General features: G+C 40.0%; 1 protein-coding gene across 5 annotated transcripts in view; it reads left to right on the top strand.

Annotated features, from left to right (window-relative positions):
• PIAS1 (protein inhibitor of activated STAT 1) overlaps nucleotides 1–23,039 on the top strand; it is a 220,401-nt gene that overhangs the window by 80,601 nt on the left and 116,761 nt on the right. The window contains exon 1 of one of the 5 annotated variants that reach the window (XM_019010734.4): nucleotides 5,327–5,459. The exons of 1 other annotated variant lie outside the window; for it this stretch is intronic. In XM_019010734.4, the coding sequence (XP_018866279.2) occupies nucleotides 5,436–5,459 (24 nt within the window). In that variant the 5' untranslated portion in view covers nucleotides 5,327–5,435. Of the gene's footprint in view, nucleotides 1–5,326; nucleotides 5,460–6,144; nucleotides 6,364–6,415; nucleotides 7,038–23,039 lie in introns of those variants that run through there. 3 more of the 5 variants (XM_055362714.2, XM_055362715.2, XM_055362713.2) reach the window with 3 other exon arrangements.

Genomic DNA, 23,039 nt, shown 5'->3' on the forward strand with positions numbered 1-23,039 from the left:
TTCAAACTCGTGTTGTTCAAGCGTCAACTGTATATATATTTACTGTAGCACAGAAACCAAGAAAGCAAAAGTGCCTAGGGCCATGGAAGTCATAACGTGGCCCTTTGAGTTAGGCAGTTTTACCAGCAGTTTTGAGACTATGGCAGCTTGGAATGGGTCCAAAAATAAGCATCAATGGATGATGGTAGTGGAGATGCAGTGAAATGAACTGGCTTGGGCTTTGATTTAGAGTCAGTTGGACCGGCTGATGGATTCATTTGAGAGGTGAATGAAAGAGAAATCAGGATGTTTTTACAGCTTTTAAAATTTGAGGCCAGTTATGGTGGCTTACACCTGTAATCCCTGCACTTTGGGAGGCCAAGGTGGGTGGATCGCTTGAGCTCAGGAGTTCAAGACCAGCCTGGGCAAAATGATGAAACACTGTCTCTACAAAATATACAAAAATTAGCTGGGCATGGTGGTGGACACCTGTAATCCCAGCTACTTAGGAGGCTGAGGCAAGAGAATCACTTGAACCCTGGAGGTGGAGGTTGCGGTGAGCCAAGATTGTGCCACTGCACTCCAGCCTGGGTAAAAGAGCAAGACTGTGTCTCAAAAAAAAAAAAAAAAAGAAAAAGAAAAAAGAAAAATAATAAAATTCGAAACCTTGCTGGCTCTCTTTTAATAGGTTTTCTTTTTCAATATTTAAGGAATTTTTTTTTTCTTTTAAGCTGCTGATCGCTTACAGCAATTTGGTAAGGCATACTTTTGCAACCAAAAATTCAAAGATTTGCTTTTCCTTCCTACCTAATTCCTCCAAAATCTGGAAACTATTCATGAAGATTCTTATTTTTATGACAATATGGTTATTTGCATAAGTTGAATAAGAAGCTCTTCTCTTCAGCAAAATACAACTGGAAATATTGGTTATATTACCAAAGCTTTGACTGCAATGTCATATTGTATTAATCTGTTCTTACCCTGCTATGAAGACATACCTGAGACTGGGTAATTTATAAAGAAAAGAGGTTTAATTGACTCACAGTTCCACGTGACTGGGAATGCCTCAGGAAACTTACAATCATGGTGGAAGGTACCTCTTCACAGGGTGGCAGGAGAGAGAATGGTTGCTGAGCAAAGGGGGAAGCCCCTTATAAAACCATCAGATCTCGTGAGAACTCACAAGCACAGCATGGCGGAATTCCCTCCCACCCCACTGCCAGTGCTGTTCATTCATTCATTCATTATCAATTGAATTGATGCCGATTCAATTATATCCACCCAGTCCTGCCCTTGACACTTGGGGATTATTACAATTCAAGGTGACATTTGGTTGGGGACACAGACCCAAACCACATCATTCATATATATATATATTCATATATATATTCTCATATATATTCATATATATATTCTCATATATATTCATATATATATTCTCATATATATTCATATATATATTCTCATATATATTCATATATATATTCTCATATATATTCATATATATATTCTCATATATATTCATATATATATTCATATATATTCATATATATATTCTCATATATATTCATATATATATTCTCATATATATTCTCATATATATTCATATATATATTCATATATATATTCTCATATATATTCATATATATTCATATATATATTCATATATGTATTCATATATATATTCATATATATATAGCAATGTCATATTTTAAAATGTGCATGGAATCATAGAATGCCAATTTTCAAGTGTTCTCAGCCTTATAGTGAATAAAAGTTGTCACTTCCAGGCAGGCCCAGAAGCCTCAAGATATTAGATATTGCAGGCAAAGTCTGATATCTGCCTTGGTTTTACTTCCTAACATCAAGAGGTTTTTAAAAGTCCAGATTTGTTGTCACAATTTCCAGCAAAATAAATTTAAAAGAAGCCTATGTGGTTATTCTTGCCGCAGTTATGTAAATAATCAGGTCAAGTTTGAAACTAAATTAATTTTAAAAATAAATTGGTCTTACCATGATTATCTTTGGTAGAAATGGGAATGACTGTAGAGGGAAAAATTATGTTTCTGAAGAAAACCATAGTACACCTGTTACTAGATTGCAGCTTTGTTCATTGTTTTTGAGTTTTTATCATCTATCTACAGACTAGCCTGGATCCTGAGTTCTTGTTGCCTTCAATATCTGACTGCAATTCTCCAACCACGAACAAAAACTGCTAAGCTGAACAACTCGATATAAATTTCAAGGGACAAGTCCCATGCTTGATGAGGGAGCCACATAGAGAGTTTAGCAGAACACCTGATGCCACAGCCAGAGACATTTAAACTGCAAACCAGGATGAGAAATTGCTGACATCATGTTGTGGACAGCGTTTTCCAAGACTGTCAGAATAAGACTTGCTACCATAATAAGACTCCTTCCCTTCTTAATTTTTTCTTGCTTATGCCCACCTCTTCCACTTGGCAGGATAATGCTGTAGTTAAAATTTCACAATTAGTAGTTTTTGTGGGTAAGTTGATAAAGGGTCAAACCCAAACATTTACAGGACCCAAGAGAGCTTTTATTCCACCTAGTGGGTAACTTTAGCAACATCCCTAATGCAACTGTTTGTTCAAATTTTACTAGTGGCCTCTTTTGTAGAGTTAGCACTCTTTGCTTTAACCCATTTCTGAGATGCTAGATGATAGAATTGCTACATACTAACCAAACGGGGAAATCTGTGCTGTTGCTGACACTTCTTGTTGTACATAAATAATCTGGTATTGTAGAGACTCAGTTTCAAAAAGTTAGCAGGCTACTTGGTTAAAACAGGTAGATTTCTCATCTGGCTCATTCTTTGATCTATTTGATTTTAGTTGGTTTGGTTTATGGCAACCCTAGCTAAGAAGCATACTCCGAACTCTTGGCATTGTCCTCCTGATAGTCACAATTCTCAATTATGTTCTCTCAAAAAGTTTTAAATATTTGCATACAGCCAATTGTTGAATGTCAAATGGTCTCTCTTCAGCTGCAATGACAGAAATGCAAAATCATGAGGACACTGTAATCTATAAATGATGTGTTGAGACTGGAAACACAGAATGATGTTAAATGAGGGTAGTGCTAATGCCCTCAGTCTTAGTCACAATTTCACCTAGGTTGTTAAGTAAGAATCACGGGATGCCATTGTTTTGAACCAAATTCCTGCATCAGGCCTCCAGATCAGACTAAAAATCAAAATGGTGTCACCCATGTTCACCAAAACAAAACTGAGTTATCTGGTTTTCCAAAAAATGGTAAGAGAGATAGCCAATTTTCCAAACAGAACAGTTTCAATCTTTAACAGGCATGATAATGAAATTTCCTGTTTTAATCGTTAAAATAGAATACCTGAAGTAACCCAATGTTAACCAATCAGTTTTCTTGCTACTGTTCTGTCTCCACGTCTCCACCTTAAAGAAAAGTGACTTTGATATAACCAATCTGCTTTTTGTTGTTTCTGCCTTCTTCAGTCTATTTTCTGTCTCTAAAGCTAACATCCTCTGCTTGATTCATTGCAACATTTATTCTATTTTGTGGAATGAAGTGTTGTCCAATTCTAGGATTGCAATAATGCCAATGAGATCTTTAATCTCAATTTGTTTTACTTTTGTTTCTTGACAATGGAGAGGTTTAGGCTAGAGAGCATTTTCAAAGTCATGAGCATATAGACTTCAAGTCAACCAGTTAGATGAGATCACCTGGTGTTAAAATAGAGAAGAATGCAAGGACCGAGCCCTGGAGCAGTCCAACATTTAAAGATTGAGCCAAAGAGGAGAAACCAGCATATCAAAAAGGAGGCCCAGTGAGGGAACAGGACTATCTGTGACGTGTAGGTAAGTTCAGGGGGAAAAGTGTTTCAAATCAAAGGAACCATGTCAATTATTCACGATTCTACAGAGAGGTCAATTGAGATATGGATAGAGAATTGGCAATTGCCTTTGGAAACAAGATCATTAGTAATCTTGATAAGTGATACAGATGATGGAAGCCAAAGCTCGATCAGGGTAGACTGAGAAGTGAATGTGAAGTGAGAGGTAGGAACAAGCACTATTGGAGAGATCTTGAAAAACCTTTCTGAGAATTTATGAAGATAGCAGAAAAATAGGGCAGTTCCTAGAGGCGATTTTGGAGTCAAAGAAAGTTTATTTTAGATGGGAGAAATTTTAATATATTTATATGCTGATAGGAGCAATTCAATTGAGAGGGAAAAAACTAACGATGCTGGAGGGTAGGTAATTGTAAGAGTAAAATCCTTAGGAATGTGCGTGAAAAAAATCCGGTCACTGGTAAAGGGACTGGCCTTCCTAGGCGCAGGGACACTTCATTCATAGCAACCCAAATGTTACTATGCAGATAAGGGTGGTTTTGATGGTGAGAAGATAAGGGAGTTTATTTCTGATGTCTTTCATTTTTTCCATGAGGTATGAGGCAAAGTTGATTAGTAAAAGTGGGGGTTGGGGAGGAGGTATATAGAAGGCTTTTAGTAGAGACGAAAAGGAATGAAATAATCCTTCCATCAAGTCTACTTAAATGTCAATTTAGTGGATAAAACCCTCCCAGAATTAAGTACATCTCCCAAATCCTTTTTCTCTCTCAATGACCTTTTGCTCCTTTCTGATACTCACTAACATTTGCAATTGTATCTTTGTTCGTTCACTTCTCTGATTCCCCATTAGAGAACTACAGAAGGGCACGGACTTTGATTTCAAAATGTATATTTAGCCGTTAGCACAAGGCAAGCAGATGGTCACTAAATAAATACTTTTTTAAACAAAAATGTTAATGAACACCTTCAAAATTTTGTCTTACGCCACCTCGTTAAAATACTTGTTTGTGCAAGTCACTTTTCCTCTCTGAGCTTTCATTTCTGAATCTATACCATGGGAATTATCTCTTCCTTGCCTACCTCCCCTCGTTATCAAGAGGATCTGAGCCAATAATGATAGAAATGCTTTATTAAGGGCCCCTTAAATGTAATGGATTTCTATTTTTAGCCCACTGGTAGCCTCGCAGGTAGCAGGTGCTGAAAAAGCCTTGCTTATTGGGGGTTGGGGGACAGCATTGTTTCTGTGACCGTAGGCGTCGAAGCTATGCAGAAGGGTTCCGCGGACCGCAGAGAGATGGGGCTCAGGCCAGCATCCCTCTCGCTCCGGCCCTTCCCGGGAGGAGCTGGCCGAGCTAGGATGGGGGGCAGGGAGACCGAGGGGGCAGTAACTGTCAAACCTCGCCGCTTGGCGCCATTATTTAAATGAAACGTGCCTGTCCCGCAGCTGTACGTGCCCGGGGCGGGGCTTCGAGCGCCCTGAGCGGGGCGGAGGCCAGAGGCGGGCTGGGAAGGTGGAGGGGAGGACCGGGGCGGGGCCAGGCCGGCTAGAGGGGCGGGTTTAGCGGCGGCCCCCGGCGAAGTTCACTGCGCTTGCGCTGACAGACGCAAGATGGCGGACAGTGCGGAACTAAAGGTAAAGCGCAGCTCGAATTCACTTCTAATATTCGGCCGCGGAGACGGCGCCGCTGGTGCTAGGGGGGATGGGTCCGACCCTGGGGGGCCGCTCGGGCCTGACTCCACCCGGGCCTGGAGTTGTAGGGAGAGAGGCGCGCCCGGTCTCAGCAGAGGGGGCCCGCCTGCGGCGGGCCGCGGGCCCCGGGTGCCTCGGGGGCGCTGACGGGTCGTCCCCGGCGTGTTATTGTTGTGGGCGCCTCTGGCGGGGGTGGCGGGGGAAGAGATAGGGAGTCGGGAGGTAGGGGCTGCAGCTGTCTCATGGGCTCGGCTTTTTCACCTTCCAGTTAGCCTCCCCGCCCCCCATGGGGAGCTGGGGCTGGGGGCAGGGTGCTCTTGTAGGGGGGATTGGGAAAGCTCCCCGTGGCCGCTTCCTCTTCCTCCTTTGCAGTCCCGGGCTCCTGTCAGGCGCTCTTCTCAGACCCCCGGGAACTTGGCTTCGGCCGCCCCGCCCCTCCGTGGATCCCAGTAGCCCCCGCCCCGGACTCGGCTTTCCCCGGCTGCTCGCTTGTCAGGAAGCGCCTGGGGTGCCCCGCTTGTGGGAAGCGCGATCCCGGGGCGATAGGGTGGGGATCTGGGGGAGAAGCTCTGGTAAAGTTTAGCGAGCCCCGGGCCGGCGTTGGGGTTCGGCTGAGAGGTAGTGAGGGGAAGTCAGCCTGGGCGGGACGTTACTCTTTCTCTCTGATTCCGGGCAGCCGAGGGGAGAAACCCCCTCGAAGAGTGTGTCTTTGGAAGCAGTGTTGGGAGGGGGGGATGCAGCTACCTCTCTCCCTTCTTTTGCCTTAGCTGGTGTGGAGGGTGAGAGGAGCCTTTGGGGGTCTCTGCACACACCATGATGGCGATGCTGTAGCTGATGGAGGTGAATGGTTCGTGTTTATATCCCCCCATTGCCTTTTGTTTGTAGGGACATCTTGCTGGCCATGTTGATTTGAACGAAATTTTCCCCTCATGCTACTCCAACCCCCGATAAATAGAACGTTCCTCTTAACTGTACCAATTACTCACGCCTCACGAAATTAGATGAAAGGGTGCCCCCTTTTCCCCGCTTTTCTCCCACCCCAATCTTTACCTGATGACGGCTTCTTTACCGTAGCAGATATACCACTACACAAGCAGTTGGGGGAGGGGGGGTGGAACCCTTATGACTGGATTGTGACAAATGGGGCTCCGCTTGAATAATTTTGGTTTAGTAGCAGGCAGTTCTTAACTAACGCGTATTATTTCGAGGCTCTGAACGCGATCTTCTCTGTGGCTTCCTGTGTGTGTGAACCCAGCAGCTGGTTATGTCTCGACCCAGAGAACTGACATCTCTGTCGGAGAGGAGATGGGGATATACAATTGTAAATCTTTAGGGAGAGTCTTCTTTTTATAATAAATAAAAATTATTTAATTTTTTCCCCGTTATAATGAAACGACAACTTCTAGAACAACCAAATGCCAGATTTGATTCTGTAGAGTTTTTCCTGTGGAATATCCTCACCGAAAGAGCTTTTCTCCTAATAACTTCACAATGTTTACACTCCAAGATTCGTATATTAAGGTATTGGTTTTGAGTGTCATTCTTTTAAAATGTACTTCTAATTACAAATTTACTGAAGGGAGAGCAGATTTACAATGGATGGTTTTGATTTTTCCCCAGTTTCAAACTATTGACTGAAATGAGAAAGCCTTAGGAATTTGAATATTTGGAGATAATTAACCCTTGAAATAAAAGAAGCACACAACTTTAAGACATGTTTTCTATAATTTTTCTCTTAGAGTCACCATGTTGCTGTGATCTTTGTCTTCTAATATTTATTTTGTTAGGAGTTCTTTTGAATGATAGCTAATCAGTTGTTATACATGGACCATAGAATAAAGCTGAAAAGCTTGTGCAGACTATATTGTCACTCTTGATGCTGTCCAAAGAAACTAGTATGGAAAGCACATGCTGAGAGATTTCCTTCTTTGTTCTTTCTCATTTTAAGAAAGTGCCTTTGGGGATAGATCAGATCCCTGGTGTGAGTCTTGTTAGGTAAAGTTTCTCTTTACGAAAATGAACCAGTATCAGATAAACACCAAACACTTGAAGAAATGTTATTTTTCTAAAATTAATCTCGTTTTTTGTGCTCTCCCAAATCTACTAGAGTTTTTCCAGAGGAAGTTTTTTTTTCTACTCTTAAGTTCCTGTTGTATAATTTTTCAAATTATAATAACTGTTTTGACATGTTGGTATGTCATTGTGTGTGTCTGAGACTTTGAGGAGCTGTGTGATAAATTGCTTAGCTGGTGATAGCGGCGTTAAAAAAATTTGGTTAATACTTTATTGTGGTTAGATTTGCTGTTCTTTTTTTGAGGGGTGGAGGAGGTGATCTCAGGAACGCCTACCATAGTTATTTGAGAATGTGTTAAAAAAAAAGAGAATGTGTATATATAATTTTCTGTGCAGTAAGGTTTGGCAGATACTCCTTTTGGAAATGATATTTTCTGAAGGCTTTTTGTTTGTGATTTTTTGGAGGTAAATATCATACATTCCTAATATGACAGGAAAAATCAGAGTAAGAAGAAAAAATCTAGATTTTTTGAAATTTTAAATGGGAATAGAGTACTTCAACTGTGAAGCTTTACATAAAATTCAGTGACTTTTCATTATTTTAGGTTTCAGCCCCATACTTCATTTTGCTGTGGATTGTATTCATAATTATTTTCCTCATGGCTTTTTTAGTGAGTCCTTTTAAATCTGTAAGAAATGTGCAAAGATCAGATGGGAAAAACAGATAGATCTTTATCCCCTGTAGGAATTGTGCAAGCTGCAACACTTCAAGATATTGCTAATAAAAATTAGATTGTGAGTCATACATATCAAAATGAATTCTCTATGCACATTTGTTTATGAAAGGTTTAATTTTTCATTAGGGGAGTACCCATAAATGTCATTTTTAAGAATGTGGAGGGTATTTTGTCATCTTTAGGAACTTAGAAGCAGGAGGGTGTGATGGCCAGATGATCTTGGTAGTTAATAAGCTGACAGCTTCATGCAACTCCTCTTAAAGTAATTAAAAAAAAATATGTTTTTTTTGGAGTAAAACTCAAACCAAGTTATAGTGCCATTTTAATTTACAGGAAGAAGAGTGGGAGAGAAGAAGTCCATCATCATTTTAGTGGAGTAAATAATGAAATTAAATGGGAAGAGAAACCATAATTATAAAAGTTCCTATGAGTGCGTCAGTGAATTCTATTGTTATTTTCTGCCTCTTTATTTTCAAGAAATAGCTACTTAATTTTGATCCTTACGCTGTAATTTGTCTGCTTTTATTTCAGATAGAGTCAAGTACATCTGACAGTTTATTCATGGATTTGATTGGAATCTCTATAACTTGCTTTTGTCAAGTGCCACATTTAGATGGCTTTTGTTTTATGTCATTTTTTTATGAACAGTATTTTAAAAACTCTACAGTATAGTTTATAAAATACTACAGTATAGTTTCTAAGTATTTCATATGATTGTTTTGAAATACCTCCTTTTCATCCACCGTTTTCTCCTGGGTGATCCCATTGTCTTTTTCTTCAAAGAGTCTCTTGTAATCCCTGTTGATTGCGGTAGTGCTTAGTGGCGAGTCCATAGCTGATTAACCTTGGGTTTCTCCTGGTAAACTCCATCAGCATGCTGCTCCATGGTTCTTGCTGAGGCTTTTGAGTTTAGTGTAATTTGTACCCTTTCTTGCTGGTAGCCAGGGATAAGAAAATAAAATGGCCAGTGGTTGTAGCGGGAACTGGGAAAAAGTATCCAAGTCTCAGAAAAACTGGGTGTTTATGATGAGATGTAGCCTTTCAAAACAACAACCAAAAACGGATTCATTACTTCATAGAATTGATTGTGGTGTTTTCTGAAGTGTTTGACTCTGGCATGAAGCATCTTGCTTTTTTAATGTTTGAATAATAATATCTTACTTATATAGTGCTTTGCAGTTCGTAATATATTGCATTATCTCTTTTGATCTTTCCAACAGTTCTTTGAGGTAGGAAAGGCAAGTAATAACTAAATCCTTTTTATAGATAGAGAAAGTGAGCCCAGAAAGGGTACGTGACTGTTGCAAGGTCATACAAATAAAAGTGTCAGGGACTTGAGCCTAGGTCTTGTGTAGTCCTCCTTAAAGGTCCTACAGCAGACCTGGAGTCCTCTAGGGTGCCCAGTTCACAGATTTCTACTTATGTTGTTGCTGATACTTTCCCTTTTGGAAAAGCTCTATGCTAGGGTATTTTTGGATATTCTAGGGCATTTTGCAAGCTTCCTTGCAAAAAGTTTGGAGTTTGTTAGTTGGAATCATACACATTAATTTTTGTAAGTATCATTTTGCTTGAGAAAATTTCAGAGAATCTGAAAAGTAAGCAGAAAAATAAACAGTACCTGTAATCCCAACACTCAGAGATATCATGGTTAACATCTGGTTATTTATCCACTTAGACTGTCTCTCTGTGAGCATATGTACATGTATATTCATCATAAAAACATACAACACTTTTTTATTTATAATCTGCTATTTTCATGTCTATCCAGGTTAGTAAATACAGGTCTATATGATCATTTGAAACCTTACATTGTGTTTTATTAAACTAGTCCCTATCAGATTATTCTACTTTTTTTTTTTTGAGACGGAGTCTTCCTCTGTTGCCCAGGCAGTAGCGCAGTGGCTTGATCTCGGCGCGCTGCAAGCTCCGCCTCCCGGGTTAACACCATTCTCCTGCCTCAGCCTTTGGTGTAGCTGGGACTACAGGTGCCCGCCACTACGCCCCGCTAATTTTTTTGTACGTTTTTAGTAGAGACGGCGTTTCACCGTGTTAGTCAGGATGGTCTCGATCTCCTGACCTTGTGATTTGCCCGTCTCGGCCTCCCAAAGTGCTGGGATTACAGGCGTGAGCCACCGCGCCAGGCCCAGATTATTCTCCTTTTTTTGCAGTGTGTTTGCAGACATGTACCAAAGTTTGCAGATGTTTTATTTTAACTAAATATATTGATATGACAGATCTTTTTTGTGCTTTAGAAAGCAATGCAGGACCGGACGCCATGGCTCACACCTGTAATACCAGCACCTTGGGAGGCTGAGGTGGGCAGATCACGAGGTCAGGAGTTGAAGACCAGCCTGACCAAGATAGTGAAACCCCGTCTCCACTAAAAATACAAAAAATTAGCTGGGCGTGGTGGCGGGCGCCTGTAATCTCAGCTACTCAGGAGGCTGAGGCAGGAGAATCGCTTGAACCTGGGAGGCAGAGGTTGCAGCGAGATTGCGCCACCGGACTCCAGCCTGGGCTACAGTGTGAGATTCCGTCTCAAAAAAAAAAAAAAAAAAAAAAAGGCAATACAAATGTCTATTTTATTTTTGTAGAGTCAGGGGTCTCACTGTGTTGCCCAGGCTGGTCTCAAATTCCTGGCTTCAAACAGTGCTGCCTCGGTTTCCCAAAGTGTTGGGATTACAGGTGTGAGACACTGTGCCTCTGTGCTCAGTTTTTACAGGTGTGAGGTACTGTGCCACTGCACCCACTCTACAAATTAGGTAAAATGTTGTCAGTGAAATAAATTAGTCATTCTTGATTTGTTCATTGTCATACCTTTATTGTTTGTTTCTGTAATATATGAGATAAGATTATTAAATGATGGCAGATACAGGTTTTACAAAATGTAAGCAAACATTACTTCAGCATCAGAATGTTTGATAAAGTATGAAATCGATTATGAAGTAGTATTTTATACTATTCTATGAATAGTAGAATTTCAAGTATGCAAGTATGTTTGATTTTGGAAATTATATCACAGTGATCACATATTGCAAGTTTTTGTACCTTATTTAGATGCTTATCAGTTTTTTTTGTTTTGCTGGGATTACAGGTGTGAGCCACCACGCCCAGCTGATGCTTATCAGTTTTTAACTGGCATTTTAAAACTATGTTGAACATTGCCAGACGTGGTAATCTCAGCACTTTGGGAGCCAAGGCGGACAGATCACGAGGTCAGGAGTTCGAGACCAGCCTGACCAACATGGTGAAACCCTATCTCTACTAAAAATACAAAAATTAGCCGGGCGTGGTGGTGCGCACCTGTAATCTCAGCTACTCAGGAGGCTGAGGCAGGAGAATTGCTTGAACCTGGGAGGCGGAGGTTACAGAGAGCTGAGACCGTGCCACTGTACTCCAGGCTGGGCGACAGAGTGAGACTCCGTCTCAAAAACAAACAAACAAAAATCCCCCAAAAAACAAACACTATACTGAACATTAATATAGAGAAAATGGAAATAAGACTTTACCATATTTTTAATCTCAAAACAAAGTGTTGCCATTTAAATTGGGAGGTAACATAGTTTCAGGGGTCCACAATCTCTGCCTCCGGGGTTCAGGCGATTCTCCTGCCTCAGCCTCCCGAGTAGCTGGGATTACAGGCATGTGCCACTGCGCCCAGCTAATTTTTGTATTTTTAGTAGAGACAGGGTTTCACCATGTTGGCCAGGTTGGTCTCTATCTCTTGACCTCGTGATCTGTCCGCCTTGGCCTCCCAAAGTTCTGGGATTATAGGCGTGAGCCACCGTGCCTGGCCCAGGATCTGGTTTTAGAAAGATAACATAGGCAATGAAAGCATTTTTATTTTTAGAAAAAACCTTTATGAGTTAAACCAATTAATAAATGCATATGTGAATTAAGAATGCTATTTGTGCAACATCTGAAAAGTAGTGCATGTAGAAGGAACTTGAAATTGATCGTACTCTAAATTTGATTCGTTCAACTTTGGTCTTCACCTAAATCTGTATTTATGTAACATTTTATCATTATGATTTCTTTGAAATAGGCAGTAGAGACAATTTTAAAGTACTTAGTTGTCTTTAACCATCGATTTCAGAAGTAGCATTAATTGCCACTGCACTTTTTGCTAGATGTTTATGACTATACTTCCCCTTCCATGTTAAAAATTGTGCAACTCCTGTTACTTTTGATTCCCTCTACTCTTGGTTTCAGTAGTGTCACATGAAAAGATAATTCCCTAGAACCCTTCCTTCAGAGTTCTGGTAAGTCTTCATTCTTAGCTATGAACTTCTAAAATTCATCAAAATGAAGAAACCACCTTTTTATTTTTCAGCTTTTCTTTAGATCAAGCAAACATAAATCCTTTGAATATTAACTAATGATGGAGATATCAGTAACTCTCATAGGTCTGTTGTAAACGTTCCTATTTTTGAAAACTTAATCTCTTTTTTACCTTTTTTGCTATTCACTGCTTTCAGTTTACCCCCTTTGGTTGCCGGGTTAATTTCACCAAAACATTCCTTTCATTCTGTCACTCCTGTCTATAAAAACTTTGAATGGCTTTCCATCGAAAACTGGATAAAGTCTTAGTTCTCAGTCTAGTATACAAGATTTTCTATTGTCTGGCCCCATTCCACTTTGTGTGTGTGTTTTGTCTCTTCAGCTGTACAGCAAAAGCCCTTAACTTAAAGCCAGAGCTGTTAGTTTGCGTCTTTTTGTTGGCTGGTGTTCTGTTTGTACACCCCCCCATTCTCCCATCCCTACCCTGTGGACACAATAGGTGTTTTTAATATACATGTGTCAGATGAACAAATTATGTTTAAGATTTGTTTCTGTCAGAGACTGGGGCCTGATACTCTTGTCTATAAGACAATCTAAATTGAAAATATTCTTAGGGTCATATCTTCGCTCTTTTTTGTTGCTGCTGCTTAGATGAACTTGAATAACATTAAATCCAGAATAATTTATCAAGGGCTGTTTTAGATTTACCTTTTACATTATTTTAAGTTATAGAGATAATAAGTGAATACACTTCTCGTTGTAATGACCTAAGAGTAAATAGGGTAAAAATGGAAAGACCTCATCATCTTCATTCTTAGAGGCAATCACTTTGGTGTGTATCTGTGTATTCTTATTTGGGTGGGCAGGGGGACGTGACAGCTTTATTGAGATAAAATTAACATATCCCATTACAGTTCACATCGTTAAAGTGCACAGTCAGGTAGTTTTTGGTATATTCACAAAGTTGTGTAACCATTAACCACAATCAGTTCTAGAATATTTTTTCACCTCGAAAAGCAACCCTACATCCTTTTAGCATCATCCCCTTCCCAAACCTTACCTCACTCTTAGCCCTAGGCGACTGATAATCTATTTTGAGTCTCTGTAGACTTGCCTATTTTGGGCATTTAATATAAATGGAATAAAAATATGTCACTTTTTGTGTCTGGTCTTGTATTCATTTTTTTCTCTGCATGGGCATTTAAATGTGTATGTCTGTATAATATTTTTAATTTATTGTGTGTGTGTATGTCTAGATGAGAACAAAACTAGGCACATAGAAGGAACTTAAGTGAATGTACATGTACATAAATATCTTTTCTAAAACTGTGAGACCATACTATATGTAGCATCCTACAGTTTGCTTTTTTTCACAATAGATAGTGAAGATCTTTCCATGACATGTCCAAACAGTGAGATGGTCTCATTCTTTTTAACAGTGCGTAATATTCCCTATGTATGTTTGTAGAGATTTACCTCTTGAATTTATCAGTGTATATGGTTAAAAGTTCTTAACAACTTGTTTTGATGGTTTTGCTATACACTACTGGTTTTTTTAAAAAAATAATTGCCACATTTAATGTAACCTCTGTAGTATTAATGCTGGAGTTTCACTTAACAATAGGAATGAAAACATCGCAGGTAAGGGTTGTATAGCTTGAGGAGAAATGGAATGCAGGGTCTTTATGCAGTTCTGGCAGTGCTCAGCCAAAGCAGTTCATTTTGTATTTGGGTTTCTGAATGTGAGCAAGCCTGTTTTTAAAAAAGCTCATGGCATAGTGCTTAAAATAGAACTTAACATGCTATCTTGTGCTTTATGGTGAATTTTAAGACTTTTTCTTGCAGTCATGCAAGTCTAATCTTAAAGATTGGAAAGATTTCAGAGTAAATATTTTTTCTCATATGTTAAAATCATCATTCTGGTCTATGGGCTTCTCTGTAAGTTACCCAAGAAGGGGACTGAAGAGGCACAGAACTGGCTCAGAAACTGGCTTATAGTAGATTCTCAGTAATTGTTATTTATTAAAGAATTATTTATCACATTCTGTTATTTATTATATTTTTGGGTATCTGCTGTGTATGAGGTACCAGGTTATTGGTGATTTTAGTATATTATCACATATGTGTGTATATTTATTTAAATATTTCTGTTATAGTGGAATGTTTACTAAAAATTATCTTTTTAAAAATTATACAGGTAATGCATCAGTTCTTAAAGAGGTTTTCAAAGTCTATTTCTCAGGCCTCTGGTGGTTCCCTGAAGTTTTTCTGAGGGTTCTCCAGGTCAAAATGATTTTCCTAATAACAGGCATTATTTACGTGCTGACATTTGCAAAATCAGTGGTGGGTAAAACTGCCAGCACCTTGGCACAAATTAAGGCATTGGTACTAAATTGTACTAGTAGTTGTGTTCTTCATCACTGTGCACTTGGAATTAAAAAAAAAAATGCCAGTTAAACTTTGTGTCCTTGATGAAGCAATAAAACTTACTAATTTTATTGTATCTCAATCCTTGAGTACATTTAAAAGTATATTTTGTATGATGAAATGAAAAGTACCTGTAAAACACTTTTATTGAATATCAAATCTGATGGTTAACTCAAGGAAAAGAACTTGTGCAGTTGAGTTGTGAGCTTTTTAAATGGAATACCATTTTTACTTGAAAAAATGGCTGGCAAAGTATGGTTATACAGACTAGGGTATTTGGCATACATTTTCATGAAAATAAACAAAGTGTGCCTGTCACTACAGGGAAAACAACTGACAATATTTGTTACTAATGATAAAATTTAAGCTTTCAAATGAAAATAGAACTTTGGAAGACATGTATTTGCCACTGTGAGCTTGACAGTTTCCCAATACTTGACTTTTTTGATAAGATCAGTGTGATATTAATGAATGTGTTATGTTGAAGTTGCATAGTGAAATATGTCAACATTTGGAAGAACTGCATAACTCAGTGAACTAATATTTTCCAAATAACCAATGCATGATATTACAAAATCATGCCTGGATAAAAAGATCCATTGGAAATGGAAGATAGACCAATGAATTTCAATTTATCAGAGTGGGAAATACTCATTGATACGGTTTCAGATTCCTGCGTTGCAGCAGCCTTTAAGAACCTGCCATTTGTTGTGTTTTGGTGAAGGATCAAAGAATATCGAAAGTTATCTGAAAAGGCTAGAGCATTTTAATAAAAATACTCTATTTTTTCCCAACTCTATAGAGCTTCATAAGGCTAGATTTCCTTTATATTCTTCATCCAAAACAATCTGATACACAGATTGAATGGGAAAGTAGATGTGAGAATCAAGATGTCTTTATTAAACTAGATGTTAAAGAGATTTGCAAAAATGTAAAACCATGATAGTCTTCTAATTTTTATTAAAAATATTTTTTAAATATGAGATTTATGTTAACAAGTAATGGATTAATTAATTAATTAATTTTTTGAGATGGGCTTTGCCATGTCGCCCAGGCTGGTCTCGAAGTCAGGGGCTCCAGTGATCGCCTGCCTCGGCCTCCCAAAGTGTTAGGATTACGGCGTGAGACACCATGCCCAGCTATTATTTTTTTTTAAATGACAAATCTTTTAAAGTTTTCTGCTTTAACTGCAAATACAGTAAATATTGATAGATTTAATCGACATAAAGTTTTTTTGCGGGGGGGATGGTCCTCCACTTTCAAGAGTCCCAAGAGCAAAAACTTTGAAAACTTGATCTTTTTTAAAATTTAAAATTTACAGTACAGCAGTGCCTAATTTAAAATGGGACGATCCCTTTCACCTTCCCACTCATGGTATTTTTTATAACTTAAAAGGAAAAATAAGGCTGGGGGCAGTGGCTCACACCTGTAATTCCAGTGCTTTGGGAGACCAAGGCAGGCAGAGTGCTTGAGCTCAGGGGTTCCAGACCAGCCTGGACAACATGGCAAAACCACATCTCTACCAAAAATACAAAAAATTAGCTGGGCATGTTGATGCACACCTGTGGTTCCAGCTGCTTGGGAGGCTGAAGTGGTAGGATTTTTTGATCCTGGGAGACGGAGGTAGCAGTGAACTGAGATCCACTGCACTCCAACTGGGTGACAGAGTGAGACCCTGTCTCGAGAAAAAAAAAAAAAGGAAAAAATTTATTTCTAGTGATCCTCTTACAAGGCAGTTTGCTAAGCAGAGTTATTTAATTAAATCCTGCATCTCTGTAAGTAATGCTAAATGGTAGTAGCTTGCATTGCACTGAACGAATGTGCTTGAAGTACTTTTTTTTTTTTTTTGGAGACAGGGTCTCCCTCTCTTGCCCAGGCTGGAGTGCAGTGGTATGATCATGGCTCACTGCAGCTTCAAACTCCTGGGCTCAAATGATCCTTCCACCTCAGCCTCCTGAGTAGCTAGGACTTCAGGTGCTTGCCACCATGCTCAGCTGACTAAAAGCTTTTTTTTTTTTTTTTTTTTTTTTTGGAGATGGGGTCTTGCTGTGTTGCCCAGGCTGCTCTCAGACTCATGTGATCCTCATGCCTCAGCCTCCTAAAAGTGTTGGAATTCAAGGTGTTGAGCCACTGCACCTGGCTTGAAGTACTTTTAATCAGTAATGGTGTGGGAAATATATAACTTTTTATTTTTTCAAGGTTATGTTTTTTCTTTTTTCTTTTTTTTGAGACAGAGTCTCGCTCTGTTGCCCAGGTTGGAGTGCAGTGACATGATCTCGGCTCACCACAACCTCTGCCTCCTGGATTCAAGCAATTCTTCTGCTTCAGCCTCCCGAGTAGGATGCGCACCACTGTGCCCAGCTAATATTTGTGTTTTTAGTAGAGATGGGCTTTCACCATGTTGGCCAGGCTGGTCTTGAACTGCTGACCTCAGATCATCCACCTGCCTCAGCCTCCCAAAGTGCTGGGATTACCGGTGTGAGCCACCATGCTGGCCTGATTGCTTTTTCTGTAGTAAAATATAAGAATCACATGAATAAATGAAAAATTCCCTAACTTAATATTAGCCAATAACTTCCTCTCCAGCAGAGCTTAGCTCTTACCAAATATATATGATTGATTTGCATTCTACCTATTTTGTTTTTTTCCTTTCCCTTTTGTGGGATAAACATGAAACAGGACCTAGAAATTGTAAGACTGAGTGCTTTTCAGTTTCTTTCTGCATTTCTTTAGAGTGGTGTGTGAAAAACTTCAGCCTCTGTTCCTTAAACATCTTGCCCCAAGGTGTCAAAGTAAGACTGGAAAAGGAATATTTTTGTCCCAGAAGTTATTCTAATATGTGATTTCAAAATCAGGTAGCATCTTAAAGGTTAAAGACCTTAAAAAAAAAAAAGTATAGTATTTTGTGTCTAATTGAATCATAATCAGGGAAAAGAACATGAATTTTAGAATTGCCATTAGTCTTCACCTCTGAATTTAGATAGTCCCAGGAATGAGATTAATGGTCTTCTAAGTGTGAGTAGGTCTGGTCTGTCCATTTTTTCCAGAGAGGAATTCTATAATCTCTTGTTGAGGCTACTTACCTGGCTGATAATGTTTGGGGAACAAGGCAGGATAAAGGTGTCCCACTTATGAGTATGCAGACTTTGCTTAATCTCCACGTTTAGACTTGTGCCTCACCCTTGATCTTAGTTCCATGCTGGTCTGAGTCTGGAGCCTCTCTGGTTCAGTTGTTCCAGTAATCCTCTGGCCTCTTGTGTTATGAGAGGCTAGTGGGCATGGTAGGGAAGTTGTCTCGTGGATATTTAGTTAGAGGAGACCTGAGGGTGTAACCATCCTGTATGTTCAGATTTTCCAACAGCCCCCTTGTACCTTGCCCCCTGTATTTTTAGATATGCTTGCCTTTCTTTAGTATTCCCCTCTCTAGGCATTTGTAGGTTGTAGCTTCCTCTTCTGATTTAGTTACCACTGCATTGCCTGCTTTTCATCATCAAAAAGTTTGTTGAAATTTCTAGTTATTTTTTTCTTTTTGTCCTTGTGGATTAAAGATTTTTCTTTTTTTCTTCCCTCACTATCATTTTGTTTCTCTTTATGGGGGGAATATGGCAGACATTTGTATATGGTGGATTCATATTTAACTGGAGGTCATTGTAAACTTTCTGTGAAGCTTATAATACAAACTATATTAATATATAATAATAATTCTTAAATAGTTGCCTATGTTGAATTAAGATTTATATTGAGTGGTAGTAGAAATCGTGTTATTTTCTAAGAGAAAGCTAGCTTGCTTTTTTTAAAAAAATTAAATTATATACAGCATAGTATGTATAACCTTATAGAAAAATGTGTAACTTATAGACAGGTAGTAAAACAAACATCAAGCCTAATAAATAGAGCATTCTAAAACCTTGGGGCCTTCCTTTGTGCACCCTCATCCTCTCTTCCCCATTTCTTCTAGGTAACTTGTATCAGTAGTTTATTTTAAAGGTGAAAACTAGGAGTGAAACAATAGTTTTATATATTGTTATTTGTAATGTTGTCTTAAAACCATTGCATCTAATATTTTATATCATAGTCTTGTAAATTTCCAAATTTACTGTAGCATTCTTCAAAGAGGAGGATTCCGTAGGAGAAGGTGGAGAGGAAAGTTTTGGAGACCTGAAAATATGTATAGGGTGAACGTGGTGGTTCACATCTGTAGTCCCAGCACTTTGGGAGGCTGAAGTGTGCAGATTGCTTGAGTGCAGGAGTTTGAGACCAGCCTGGGTGATATAGCGAAAACCTGTGTCTACAAAAAAATACAAAAATTAGCTGGCTGAGGCGCGTGCCTGTGGCCTAGCTACTTGGGAGGCTGAGGTGGGAGGATCGCTTGAGCCAGGAGGTTGAGGCTGTAGTGAGCTGTGATGGCGCCACTGTACTCCAGCCTGAAGGACAGAGCACGGCCAATATACGTGCTCATAGATTCCAGTAAGTACATCTGGTGATGTTTGTGGAAGAAGGGACTTAAGTTAATTACCACAGTGATTTACCCGGGGTTAAGTCTTTTTTTTTTTTAAGACTGAGTTTGCACTCCTGTCACCCAGGTTGGAGTACAGTGGTGCTATCTCGGCTCACTGCAACCTCTGCCTCCTGGGTTCAAGTGATTCTCCACCCTCAGCCTCCCGAGTAGCTGGGATTACAGGCGTCTGCTACCATGCTTGGCCAATTTTTGTATTTTTAGTAGAGAAGGGGTTTTGCCCTGTTGGCCAGGCTGGTCTCGAACTCATGACCTCAGGTGTTCCACCCACCTCAGCCTCCCAAAGTGCTGGGATTACAGGCATGAGCCACCGCCCCTGGCCTGGGTTAAGTCTTGAAAAGTGCTCAGGCTTATGTGTCAATGCTGTCATCCACGGAGAAGTTGAATCGTCAGAGTTACGAGAAAAGTCCAGCTTTTTGGCAAGACCATTAAAGTCTGTGTTACACCTTAAATGTTTTTGTCCTTTTTTTTTTTTTTTTTTTTTGAGGTGGAGTCTTGCTCTGTCACCCAGGCTGGAGTGCAGTGGCACAATATTGGCTCACTGCAACCTCCACCTCCTGGGTTCAAGCCATTCTCCTGGCTCAGCTGCCCCAGTAGCTGGGATTACAGGTGCGCACCACCGTGCCCAGCTAATTTTTGTATTTTTAGTAGAGGCGGGGTTTCACCATGTTGGCCAGGCTGGTCTCGAACTCCAGACGTCATGATCCGCCCACCTCAGCCTCCCAAAGTGCTGGGATTACAGGCGTGAGCCACCGCACCTGGCCTTGTCCATTATTTTTTTGGATACATTTAAAAAACTCTTAGTAAAACATAAAAATAGTTATTCCTTTACTGGGCTTATAAGTATTCTTTGTGGCTATAGGTATTCTCTGCTAAATCTTGCAAACAAATAAGCATTCTCCCTTATGCTCCCCTCCTCCTTCCTTTTGCCCGTTTGGCCTTTGGTATCACATTTACTTAAAGCAAGGTTCTTATCCAGTCATTCTATCAATAAAAATGAGTGCTGATTTATATGCCAAATCAGCTGTATTAAATGCCCACACATCATTTGGGAATGAAATAGAGTTTTTGCTTTTGTGAAATTACATTCTAGGCCGGGAACGGTGGCTCACGCCTGTAATCCCAGCACTTTGGGAGGCCGAGGCGGGCGGATGACAAGGTCGGGATATCGAGACCATCCTGGCTAACACGGTGAAACCACGTCTCTACTAAAAATACAAAAAATTAGCCGGGCGTGGTGGCGCGGGAGCCTGTAGTCCCAGCTACTCGGGAGGCTGAGGCAGGAGAATGGTATGAACCTGGGAGGCGGAGCTTGCAGTGAGCCGACATTGTGCCACTGCACTCCAGCCTGGGTGACAGAGCAGGACTCCGTCTCAAAAAAAAAAAAAAAAAAAAAGAAATTACCTTCTAGTACTCCTGTAACTATATGAAAAATAGTTTGGTTCTCTTGTACCTTTCCATATTTGAATTTTTATAGAGAGCAGATGTTTTAATAATTAGAACTTTATTTTGGGAAATGTTTTCTTGAATATGAAATAACAATGTTAAATGCATTGTTAAAGTTTAATTAGTCATTTGTTGTATATATGCTTCCTAAAGGTAGTTTTTGGAGGAAGGAGATGTGGGAGGAGCAAGGAAAAGATATGAAAGAGTTATTGTAGGAAGTTTGATTGCTGGCTCACTGGAAAGTTTAGTGAGATGCCTGTGCCCGTTGAGATTGACGACTGTGGATGTAAAATAACATCCATCTGCATGAGTGCATGCATTCTTTTCTCCTACAAAGTGGGAACTAGTTGAATGTGCCAGGCATGGAGGGACAATGGAATTTTGCAAAGGAATGTTTAGGGGCTAATGGATAGGGCATGACAACATCAATGAATTAGAGATCTTTGTGAATTGAATTCTTGAAATGAAGCAAGTAAGAAAAGGAGGTTGTAGTTGGAAAATGAAATGTTCGAGTTAGTGATTTTGAAGGTGTTGCAGGTTCTGCTGGAAAGGTCTAAGATGTGGCCTCGGAAGTGGGTAGCTGAGGGTGGAAAGTAATGATGAGGAGTTAAGTTGGAGCCTGAATGGCCAAGGCAGGTACTAAAACTTTACTTCAGTGAATGACAGGATGACCTAGAAGATGGACTGTCCAGTACTATGGCCGCTAGTTCTGTGTGGGTATTGAGAACTTGAAATATGGTTAGTCCTAATTAAGATTTGCTGTAAGTGTAAAACATACTGGATTTCGAAGACATAGTATAAAAAAAAGAATGGAAAATATCTCATTAATGATTGATATTGATTGCATGTTGAAATAATATTTTAGGTTTATTGGATTAAGTAAATATATATCATTAAAATTAATTTCACCTACTTGTAATTTTTTGAAATAGAGATGTGGCCTCACTATGTTGGCCAGGCTGGTCTTGAACTCCTGGGCTCAAGTGATCGTCCTACCTCAGCCTCTGAAAGCGTTGGGATTACAGGCATGAGCCACTGTGCCTGGCCTTTTTACTTTTTAAAATGTGGCTAGTAGCACATTTAAAATTACGTGTGTGTCTCAATATTTGCAGCTTACATTGTATTTCCTTTGAACAGCACTTTTCTAGAGATATTACTGCTCATAAGTAGAATGGGAATTAGGTGGGAGGACAATTGTAGGGGTTTGTAGAACCCAGTGGCAGAATCCTTTGGGAGAGGGAGTGGACATTGAGGCTTATTTTCATTGAGTTGCTGGTGCTTTCTCTTCTGCTGTTCTTTGTTCTTGGAATTAATGACCTTCTTTTCGTCCTCGCACCCCCCCCCCCCCCCCCCCCGACCCCTACCTCCCTTCCCTCCACGGAGTGGCTAACCCCAGGGAGTTTGCTTCATTCTTTTTTTTTTTTTTTTTTTTTTGACAGAGTCTCACTCTGTCGCCCAGGTTTAAACAATTCTCTGCTTCAGCCTCCTGAGTAGCTGGGATTACAGGTGCATGCCACCATGCCTGGCTAATTTTTTGTATTTTTAGTAGAGACGGGGTTTCACCATGTTGGCCAGGCTGGTCTTGAACTCCTGACCTTGTGATCCACCCGCCTCGGCCTCCCAAAGTGCTGGGATTACAGGCGTGAGCCACTGCGCCTGGCCAGCTTCATTCTTTTGAGGAGAAAAATAATAAACGATAATAGAAAGCAGTACCAACAAAACAAATAACCATGTAAATCTAAGTAGTTAACAATGTATTCATAAGAGGAAGAGGTCACTTCTGGCTAAGCTTATTTCAGACTGGGCCTTAGAAGAGTTTTGGAAGTTGGTGGCCAGGCACAGTGGCTCACACCTGTAATCCCAGCACTTTGGGAGTCTGAGGTGGGGCGGAACACTTGAGCCCTGGAGTTTGAGACCAGCCTGGCCAACTCTACAAAAAAACAGAAATTAGCCATGGGGAGTGACGTCAATCTGTAGTCCCAGCTACTTGGGAGGCTGAGGTGGGAGGGCTGCTTGAGCCTGGGAGGTCAAGGCTGCAGTGAGCCATGATCATGCTACTGCATTCCAACCTGGGTGACAGAGTGAGACCCTGTCTTTAAAAAA

The sequence above is a fragment of the Gorilla gorilla genome, chromosome 16 (genome assembly GCF_029281585.2).
Source record: "Gorilla gorilla gorilla isolate KB3781 chromosome 16, NHGRI_mGorGor1-v2.1_pri, whole genome shotgun sequence".
In the NCBI taxonomy this organism is placed as follows: Eukaryota; Metazoa; Chordata; class Mammalia; order Primates; family Hominidae; genus Gorilla; species Gorilla gorilla.